Genomic DNA, 10,496 nt, shown 5'->3' with positions numbered 1-10,496 from the left:
TACGTTGGGGCTTTCCAGAGGTGTAAGCTCATGGATGGCGAAACCTGCCACATCCACCCAGCACTGCCCAGTGCCTGGATTTCCCGTGGACAGGGAAACCTCACGAGTAACCTGCGTGGGAGGGCTCTGGTGCTTTCTGCAAGCCGCCTGCAGCCTCGGTAGCTCCTTTCATTTTCATTTTTCTTGGTGCTGGGAACTGCGCAGCTCCACCCGTGGCACCAGAAGCCTGTACAGTGCAGAGGCTCCAGGTCTCTGTCTGCGGCCCAAAAAGAGCTGTGGCTGCCCAGGCTGGAGCACAGAACCCATTAACCCCGGTGCAGGAAAACCCAGGCAGCGTCTGGTGTCGTGGCTGGTAACTGCTCCGGTGAGTGCGGCAAGAGGAGTGAGGGATGGCCCCACGGCTGCGGAGCAGGGAGGGCTGACATGGAGTGGGCATCAATGTGGGATTGACTTTATCTTGCTGAGCCCATCTGGGCACGGGCGGCAGTCCCAAGGTGGCCTGGGCAGCACGCAAGGGAACCTCCCCAGAAGCGGCTGCGTTTCAGCAGCGTGCAAAGGGCGGGCTCCGTTCCGTGCTTTGGGGCGCTCACTGAGCGCTGGATGTGCATCTGTCCCCCCTTCTCCGCTCCCCACAGGGCTGCTGCGGGCACTGGGTACAACACTCGCTGCTGACCGCCCCCCCGCCACTCTGCCGCAGATGTCTCAGGAATCGCGGCGGCCGAGCCACCCCGCCGCCTCGCTCATCCCCCAGGCCCGTGGAGGGCGAGCGCAGCGTGCCGTGTACCTGCTCCTGGCTCTGTGCGCTGCAGCCCTGTACCTCGCCGGGGAGCCCCTCGTGCCCACCGCCCGCAGCTTCACCGACCACTTGGCAGCCCTGCAGATCGGGGCGCTGCTCAAGGGAACCTGCTACCTCGCGGAGGAGGTCTTCCACCTCCAATCCAGGTGAGCCAGCATGGGGGTGGCTGTCTCCTGGGTGCCTGGGACCACTCTGGGGGCAAAAGCGTAGTAGCCTACGGGGTTTGTGGGAGGATCTGCTCTTTGCCTCTACTCTCACGCGTGCCCTCTGTGGAAATGCTGTGCTGTGCCCTGGAAGCACACGCTGCTCCCCACCAGCCTCCTGCCTCTTTCATCTCTTCCCCCCTCTCCTGCCTGCCCAGCTCACCCATATGTCTGTGGACCTCTCCTCCTCTCCATGGTGGCTCCCTCGTGTGCCCTTTCCTGGGGACAGATCTCGGCCCCCAGCCTTTCCCCACCACCCAGTGCTGGAGGGCAGGGGGTCTGTTGGAGATAGTCTCCCCTGGCTGTCCAAGGTGACATTGCACCCGCTCCCCTCTGAGACCCACGGGTGCTGCAAGAGACCCAAGCGCTCTCCTGGCTGGGGGCAGCCGGGGTGTGCTTAGCAGGGTCCCACAGGGCTCTCTGGCTCCATACTGCTCTAGAAGGTCAGTGGCACTGGCAGGGAGGTGGGAGCATCCCCTGGCCAGTGTCCTGTGGGCTACAGATGGCGGGTGGGTGGCCACCAGCCTGTCTCCTGTCTCCCTCTCCCACCCAGGCACCGTGGCAGCTTCTGGAGGGCCCTGAGCGCCTGCTTCCCCCTGCACTGGCACGGGCCCATGCTGCTTGTTTGTGGCTCAGCCTACGTGGCTCTTCACGATGGAGATGGGCAGCCGTTCGGCCTCCACCTCAGCCTGGCCAGCTTGTGCCAGCTCCTCATCCTTGCTCTGGGGCTCCACGTAAGGCACCGACACCTCTCGCCTGGCCAGCTTCCCAGGGAGCACTTCAGCCCTAAGCAGTCGTAGGGGCACGTGGCCCAGCTCTGCGTGGCCCCTCGCACGTACAGCCCACTCGCACGCAGCCCCACAGCGGGAGAAACGCTCTCGTTAGCTCAGCCCTGAGGAGCTGATTTCCGAGGCCCCGTACTGCGGTCCATGTCGGCAGGAGGGCCAGGCTGCCTTTTAATGAGCACAGCCGCCCTGGGGCGCTGGCAGCAGCCCTGTCACAGCCAGAGCCCCGCTGACACAAAAAAAATGGGTATTTTAAAATCTGTCAGTCAAGCTGGAGCTTGAGAGGAAAGTGTTGCCTGTGTGGTCTCCAAAGGGTTAATTATCAGGCGTGCTGTGGGTGGCAGAGCCAAGCTCCAGGTAACTCTGCAGCATTGGGAGGGCTCTGCTTTACCCCAGCAGAGCTGGAAGGGGAGAAGGGTCACACAGGTTACAGAAAGGTGCTTTGGGGAGGGCAGCCCTTAGGTGCCTGTGGGGACTGAACACCCATTTCCACCTAAATGAACACACAGAGCTGGCAGGGACCACCGATGGCCCTGGAAATCCCACCATCAGGCGCTGCGCTGTCTCCATCCGCATGCTTGAAGCACTAGGCAGATGCACAAGTTGCGCTGGGACACACGATCCCAATGGAGGGTACAGCCAGAAAAGTGCCCGGCTCACCCCACCATCAGCGTCCTCATCTGTAGGGGCCGTATGGGCCATCAAGGGCTCTTGGCCCTGCTGCCCGACATGGTGGTGGAAGGGGGCAGCAAGGCTGCTCACTGTCCAGATCTCTTTGGAGAGGGCGGCTGCTCTTCGGTCCCTGTAGAGATGTTGCAGAAGAGCCCAGGTGGCTGCTTTCCTCACTGCTGCTCCGTCTTTCTTTCCCTTCACAGAAGCCCTCAGCAGTGGAAGTTTCTGAGATGTCTGAGAAGTCCAAGCAGAATGTCGCTCATGGGCTTGCCTGGTCTTACTATGTTGGGTACCTAAAAATAGTCCTGCCACGTACGTAGCTGTTTCCCTGCATTATCATGCCCACAGATAGAAATAGCTCCTTATAACAATCCTCCCCCTTCTACAGTGCTAGCAGGGAAACGGGGAGCAAGGTAGAAAGCAGCTGTACTCACGCCAGGCACCTCTGCCTGATGCTGTATTCCACCAGGGGTGAAAAAGTCGATGGAGGAATTCAGCAGAGCCAACCCCAACTTGCTGGCATGCAGGGAGACCTGGAAGCTCCACATCTTGGTCCCTCTGAGCTGTGACGTCTGTGATGACCTGGAGAAAGCTGACAGCAATATCCAGTACCTGACAGACCTCACTGAAATCACCCTGACCCGAGCTGGCACTAAAAAAAGGGTCTACAAACACAGCCTCTATGCAATCAGGGATGAAGACAACAAGGTATACTGAGTGCAGTGTTGGGAGAGCAGTTGGCATGCATCAGCCCAAAGGTCCTCCTGGCCCAGAAGTGGCCATAAGGGCAGGACAGTGTCATCTCTCCTATTAGAGAGCTTTTCAGCAGGCTTCTGTGGGATGGAGAGGTCCTGTTCATACTGGACATCTGCACCCCTTCCTCCCGGCTGCCTCCTCCCAGGCTTAGCCCTTGCAGGGATGTTGGGCTCACTTAACCCCTCCTGGAGTTGATTTAAGTCCAGAAAACAGCTGAAAACTGGGCAGAAAAAAGCAGATGTGGGGTACAGAGCTTCAATTCCCATGGGATGAACAAATATTTCCTTTTGTTTTGAAGAGGTGCTTGAAAATGTCTGTGTGAGTCATTATATAATTTGACTCCCATTCCCCCAGACACCTCTTTTCCAGGCTGACAAGCCCTAAATCCCTCCATCTCACATTGCATTAATCTCCTTCTACATCTCCAGGCAGATGGGCCTCTGCCTCTGCACCCTTGGAGGAGGGAACGCACTGGTCCTGCTGACATGTCTGTGGATGGAGACATTGGCAGAGCGATGCTTCTCACCCAGGTCCCCCTAATTTGCCTTTTGGTGCTGGCTGAGTGCTGAGCTGCTGCTTTTAAAGCCCTGTCTGCAGGGGCCCCAGAGCCTCTTTCCTGGCCCTACTCCTGGGGAAGCACAGTCAGCGTACTGATGCTGTGTTTCATCTGCCAGTCTCCTGCTGAGTCACTCAGCACCAAGTGAGCTCCAGCAGCTCGGCAGCCTGGACCTGTCCTGACCTGCTGTGTGTTGCCAGTAAAATCTGTCCCTCAGCTTGCTGCCTGGTTGCTGGTGAACGCATGCATGGCAGTGATGCTAGCTCCCATCCTTGCATCTGCTCCAGGTCACTGTGGCAACTGCCTGCCGAGGCTGGTAGCTCTTCCTGCTACCCTGCATTACCCAGGGATCCCATCCCTCTTCCTTTATTAAACTTTCCAGTTTACCTAGTATAAGACTTACTGGTAACCCTGCTCCTCCTTGGAATTTTTATGGCTTTAACAAATCTCTCCTCATTTGTTTGATCACCCTCCTTCTAGCTGTGCATTCATCTTGCCAGCTAGATCCTCTTCTCTGTTCTCCTACTCCCCATCAGGATGCTCAGACTTCCCCTTGTCTAGCAGAAAAGCCACCAAGAAGGTGTGATCAGACACGGGCCAGGGGTGTCTCCATAGGGGACCAAATTCCATGGGGAAAATCACCACCCAGGCTGCAGCCTAGGAGCACTGACAAAGCCGGTGGCTGCACCCCTGGGTCCTGTGGGAAGGAGGCAGCTCCCCGAGCCCACCCGGCACACAGGGCATGGCTCTACCTGCCAGGCCAGTTGCTCTTTCCCTGCCCGACACGGGGCAGGGGGACACTGGGGCCAGAACCAGTGTCCCTGTCCCAGTGGTCCAGCACACAGCACCAGTGCAGGGCAGGCTACAGAGCCGCCAAGGGGTCTCAAGGGCTCTGCCCAGCGCCAGGGTCTCCCGGCTGCCCTTTGCCAGGTGCTCGGTGCTCCCGTGTCTTTTCCTTCCATCCCTGCAGCTCTGGCACTGTGCAGTGGAGTATGCCACCCCGCTGCAGTCCCTCTACGCCATGTCCCAGGATGAGTGTGCAGCCTTCAGCCGGGAGGACCGCCTGGAGCAGGCCAAGCTTTTCTACAGGACCTTGGAGGAGATCCTGAAAGGCTCCAAGGAGTGTGCGGGTACCTACCGGCTCATTGTGTACGAGGGTGAGTGAGGAGGAGAAGCTGAGCACCCAGCGTGGTGGCTGTGTTCTCCCAGCCCTTTGAGTGACCTCAGATCAGGGCAAACAAGGGGAAGGAGGCAGGATCTGTGCACCGCTTGGCTGGTATCCCCACTCAGATGGCCGTGGCGGGGGTCCCTGCTGCAGTGGGAGGAAAAGGCTGCCTCTCGACACAGAAGGACTTCTTGCTGTAGGTCTCAGAGAAGCGGGCAGGATACTGGCAGAGCTGGTCCCTTTTGAAGTCCCCAAAGGCATCTGAAACAAGCAGTCTTCCACTGGGGCAGCAAGAACACTCCCTCAGGGATTAAGTGTAACAGTGAGCTTCCAGGGGAAGGAGCAGCTCTCTTCACTGCTGCTGGTCCTGGCCCCAGCAGTGGGGCGGGTGTACCAGTGTGGCTCAGTGGCATTCCTTCTGACAGGGGATGGGACGGAGCAAGACTTTCCCTTCTTCCCATCTTCCTTTCATTTCCCTTCTCCTCACCTCTGCCAGAGCAGCAGGGCTTGAAAACAGCTTCCTGCTTCTTGCTGAAATGAATCTCGTTTTTTTAGGGGAAATTCAGCGCTCTCCCTGATGGGGAGAATCATTACTATCCAATAAGGTAGTTCCCATCACAAGCACTACTGGGAGTCCAGCACATAGTGCCTGTATTTTACTTCACTTCCTGCACTTTGTGTTTTAACTTCTCTCTTCTGGCATGCTGAAAGGGGGGAAATAAGAACCATATTTTGACTTCTCTGGAAATTCTGCATATTTTGGGGCATTTCCCAGAGACTCTGCTGCCCGCCCAGACCCCTGCCTTGGGCTGGACCAGTGAAGGTGGCTTTTGTCTTTCTTCTGTTCCAGAGTCAGGAGAAGCAGAGACCCACTTCTTGTCCAGAGAGATCCTCTGGCACCTCCGGCAGCAGCATCACGAGTACACCGTGTACGAGGGGAACCACCCACACACCCCATCCGCGACCCTCAACTCAACAGACCTCAACCTCCAGATAAGCCAGTCTGACGTGCCGCAGCCTCTGAGAAGTGGCTGCTTCTAAAACACCAGTGCTGTCCAGCCCCACACCACCTCGGGGCTCCAGTCCCCCTTCCCCAAGCCCCTTGCTCTTGCAGCAAGTGCTGCCCATGGCAGCGATCCCCAACCTCCTGCAGGAACTGCCCACCAAAACCTCCTGTGCATCGTTTTTATTGAAAACAGCTGACTCAAACCACAGTCCTGTGACATGCTTCCCATTTTCTTTATGTATCTCTCATATATTAAGCTGTGGGTGGTTTTTTTTTTAATCTGCTTTGATTTGTGTCATATAAAGCATTTTCCTCTGGGACAAGTTGCATTACCCTGAATCTTGGGCACAATGTGCAGTCTATCCTTGGGCATCCTGTGGTGTTGGATGGGGCTTTGGAAATCCCAGCCACAAGCGTGTATGTGTGTGCTGGGTCCAACACATCCAGCCAGTACAGCCTGACTAATCTGATGGCTTCTGCAGGCACAAGGAGTATGTGCAGGACATCCAGGGTACCCTCCAGCCTGACGCACCCACTGTGCAGTCACACATGAACAGCCTTGCTTTCTACCCATTCGGGAGGTGGAGTGGAAGAAGAGGAGGTCGAGCCTGGGGAACTCCGACATTCAGTGGTCCCACAGTGCAAGAAACCTCCCTGCTTTTGCTCCATCTGGTAATTTTGTGCTGAGAGCCATCTGTGGTGCCTGCTGATGCCCTTCATGCCCACATTCCTCCCAAGTACTCTGCAGAAGTGTTTCTCCAGCCCCAAAAGATACACCAGATGCCCTGGAGCTCTGGGAAAGGGGTAGGACGCAGTCCTGGGACAACTTGCATGGGGTTTTTGGTGCAAGGCATCACATGTTGGGCTGCCCAGCCCTCTGTGTCTGGGGGTGAGGTACCCCCAACAAGCCCAGCAAGCTGGGCCCTCCCTGCCTACTTGGACCCCATGTGGTCAGGTAGAAGCAGGGCAGAGGATGTGCAGCGGGTCTGCTCAGTGTGGCTCTGAGACAGATGATTTCTTGGCTCTACCCATCTATGTGCTCCTCCAGGGTCTGCCTGGAGATGCCTAGGCTGAAAAAGGGGCTGTTCCCAGGCCAGCCCCAATGCCTGCACACCCTGCTTAAAGCCACACTTGCTGAAGAGACTCAGCTTGCAAGGGGACGGAGCTCCCAAGGGACTGCCAGCGCCAAGGAAGCAGCTGAGAAATACAGTCCCTGTGGCAGGCTGCTGCCAGGAGCCTTCCCAGCCAAGACAGCAAAATCCCAAAGGTGCCCCAAATGACCTGGGCTGGCCATGGGGCAGGCGAGCCAGCCAGTCCCTCAGGCAACCAAGCACAAGTAACGCAGTGTGGCCAGAGCTGTGTGCCATGGGGCAGGATGGTGGCCCTGGGGCTTGTTGCTTGCCAGGTTGCCAGAGACCGTGGCAGAGCTTTGCCATGGTGCAGCTTGGCAAAGCCACAGAGCAGGGGCCAGAGCTGTGCACCCACTGCTCCATGCCTCAGTTTCCCCTTTTTCCAAGAGCTGAAGGAGGATCTAGCCAGCCAGTTCTGCCCTGGGAGGGAAGGGGGAACAGGCGGCAGCTCAGTTGCCTTGTTACCCTCTGATGTTGCAGCATACCTACCCTTTCGTCCCTCCCAACTCCCAGGACTTTGGCAAAAGAATGAGGTCCCTTGAGAGGTCCTAGGTGCTTGCCCCCAGCCTGAACTCCCAGCACCAGGGCCTAGAAACAGCTGTGACCATCCTCTGGGCCAGCCATGGAGACTCTGAGGGGACTGCATAGTCCAAGGGCCCACAGGAGATGACCTGGCTGCATGGCTGAGGATGGCGACAAGAGTGCTGTGCCTGGCTCCCTCCTGGCTCCACTCGTAGCTTCCTGGGTGGCTTTGCCTGGAGCCAGACACACAAAAGCACCCTAGGGGATGCTACTACCTCTCCTTCTGGATACTGGTGAGGCTCCAGCTAAGTCTGCTTTCCTGCCACTACTTTTCCAATATGGTTAAGGTCCCTCAAGTCCTGACTGGACCTGTTGGCCAGTGGTCTGTCTGGTGCCAGGTATGTGGTCTCCCTAACAGGAGGCCCAGGCTCCTTACCGGAGCCGTGGCTGCCCAGCCTCGCCATGTCCTTGCCGCATGGCTCCTGCCAGCAGCACCCAGCAAGCCGCTCCTTCCGATAGCCCGGCCTCCACCAGTCCGAGTGTGCGCAGCCTGTGCAAGGGCCATGATGCACTGCAAGGATAACAAAACCGGCCAAGAGGACAGACCCAACCGCGGCTACCAGGGTCACAGCAGGGCACCTGGGTTTCTTTGTCACTCCCAGGCCAAGGTGAAAGTGTTTGTGGCTGAGCAGGCTCAGCCGGGATGGAGAGACGCTGATGGAAAGGGCTGGGTGGGCACAGGCACACAGCCCCACTCCTGCCCTTGGCTGCCCATCTCCTTTTACCCTGATACCTACCTGTGCTTGCCGCTCCTATCCCAAAGATGCTGGATGCACTTTCCTCTGCCCGTGGCTCCCAAGGGAATCGTTATGCTTGGACAACTTGCACCTCCTTGAGCTGGGAAAAGCCACGGGCCAATGCTTCAGCCTTCAGCAGGAAGACGGGTGCCCCAGGCAGACCCCCAGGCTGGGAGGCAGAGGTCCCGGGGAGCAATCCTGAGACAAACTAAACAGCTGGACATTTATTTCACCGCTTCTTCACATACCTGGTAGAACAGCTTTGGTGCTGACGGGGGGCTGTGTGCGGGGCGGGGGGGGTCCCAGCAGGAGAGAAGGCAGCTCCAGCGGGCAACATGGCACAGCAGCAGATGCTGCCAAGAGCCTGGTTTAAGAGCAGCCTGCCTGCGCTGCCTCCAAGGGCAGCTCAAAGGGCTCCAACACGACAGTGCTGCTTCAGCCTTGTCTGCTCCACAGAGAGCTCACTGGGCTCGTCTCAGAAGCGTAGCCACACCACCCAGTATTCCCCTCCGAGTGGAAGGAGAAAAACCTGGGTGTACTCTTTTGAACAGTTGGATGAAAGGTTGGATGACTGCAATTTCTCTCGGGAAGAAGGCAGCCTGGAAAACCCTCACCCTGCTGTCAGCCACCGCGAGCCACCAGCGGCTCAGGCACATGAAGCCTGCGGAGCCAAGTGCTTCACAGCCGCCCGAGGAGACCTGGCAGCGCTGCTAAGCCCAGCTGGCACACCAAGGCACAGAGAGCCTGTAACCCAGCTCCTTAACCACCTTTTGAAGCCTCTGGGATTCAAAAGGCCCCCTAGGACCTGCTCAGGCTCCTGGGCAATAGGCAGCCCAGGACCAGCGAGCACCTGGACAGCCTTTCCCCTCACACAGTGCCAATGTGGCAAGTCTCCAGGGATGCCTGCAAGCCCTGCGAGCCCTGTAGGACAGCATTTGCTGGGCCTGACAAGCTGGTACCACTCTCCTGGCCTGGAAGTGTGCTCTGTGCTGAGACCTTCTGCCCCCAGCGTGACCCTGAGTAAAGAGGGATCAGCTACAGCTTATTGCTCTCTCATCCAAAGCCACTCCTGAAACAGCTCCAATTCCTTCCATCTCTCCCAAGCTTTCCTTCCCAGGATAAAACTGCTCCTACCTGGCAGCTGCCTCTCAGCAAAGCACCCCAGGTGAATATCAGGGCTCCATCTCTCATGCATATGGGACAGCACAGTGGGAGATGCCTCTCCCCAGCTCCAGCCCAGCAAGCTTTCAGAGGAGATTTGGCTGCATGTTGGTCCCGCTGGGACTGGAAATTGGAACCCATTTCAGGATTCAGTAAAACCTTAATCTGCAGCCTAATCTCTGGGTACTACATCTGTGCAAAAGACAAAAAAGACAGATGACGGGGCTGTTAAGGGAGGGTTCGTGACAGCAAAGGCCGCTGCAAAGAGCCATCTCCTTTCAGCCTGCTGGTTTGGAGAGGTGTCGGAGATCTTTGCCAAGGCCTCCAGGACGTGCCGAGCGCCTGGTGCTGCACTGGCCCAAGAGGGAGAGGGGAGAGCTGTCCTGCTGCGGGCAAGGGACCTCCTGGTTGCGGTAGGAAGCGGATACCCCCAGCTGCAGGGAGCAGGGTGCTGCGCCAGAGGGGTCTGGCCCTGGGGCGTGGGCGGGTGGACGTGGGTCCTGATCACCCACCTCCTGTTTTGGAGCAGCGTTCCCAAGGGCACAGAGCAAATGCTGTGGGCACTTGCTGAGATTCAAGGTAAATGCATGGCATCAGGGCTGAGCTCAGCAACACAGGAACGGCCAGGAGCAGCTGCGTGAGCAGCAAAGCCAGCACCACTGCAGTCCCCGAGGATTTGTGCCTTCAAACCCACTGGGGATCCTCGTGGAGCACAAACACCATCTCCTTCCTGATGCCCTGCTCCCTTCCCATATGGGTGCTTCTTATCTTGCCCATCACCGTCTTCAGTCAGGTTGGGCTGAGATGGCTGATAAGCTCAGCCCATATTAGCAGGGGACAGGTAGAAAGACAGGTACAAGCCCAGAAGAAACCTGACAGTACAACCTTGTTCCGGCAGAAACCATGCTGCCAGCCAAAGGCTCAGCTCCTGCCACTGCTCAAGGGCA

The 10,496-nt window shown here is 57.8% G+C and overlaps 1 protein-coding gene across 1 annotated transcript; it reads left to right on the top strand.

Annotated features, from left to right (window-relative positions):
• Nucleotides 1–233: 233 nt before the first annotated feature.
• On the top strand, nucleotides 234–6,147 carry STING1 (stimulator of interferon response cGAMP interactor 1). Its single transcript, XM_075056524.1, has 7 exons — nucleotides 234–364; nucleotides 636–942; nucleotides 1,553–1,733; nucleotides 2,660–2,768; nucleotides 2,926–3,164; nucleotides 4,739–4,925; nucleotides 5,784–6,147. Exons 2-7 carry the CDS (start codon nucleotides 698–700, stop codon nucleotides 5,972–5,974), a joined length of 1,152 nt encoding a protein of 383 aa, XP_074912625.1. The 5' UTR covers nucleotides 234–364; nucleotides 636–697; the 3' UTR covers nucleotides 5,975–6,147.
• Nucleotides 6,148–10,496: the final 4,349 nt, after the last annotated feature.

Source organism: Buteo buteo, chromosome 24 (assembly GCF_964188355.1).
Source record: "Buteo buteo chromosome 24, bButBut1.hap1.1, whole genome shotgun sequence".
Classification (NCBI taxonomy): domain Eukaryota; kingdom Metazoa; phylum Chordata; class Aves; order Accipitriformes; family Accipitridae; genus Buteo; species Buteo buteo.
Note: the sequence above shows the minus strand (reverse complement) of the source record. Positions and strands in the feature narration are given on the sequence as shown.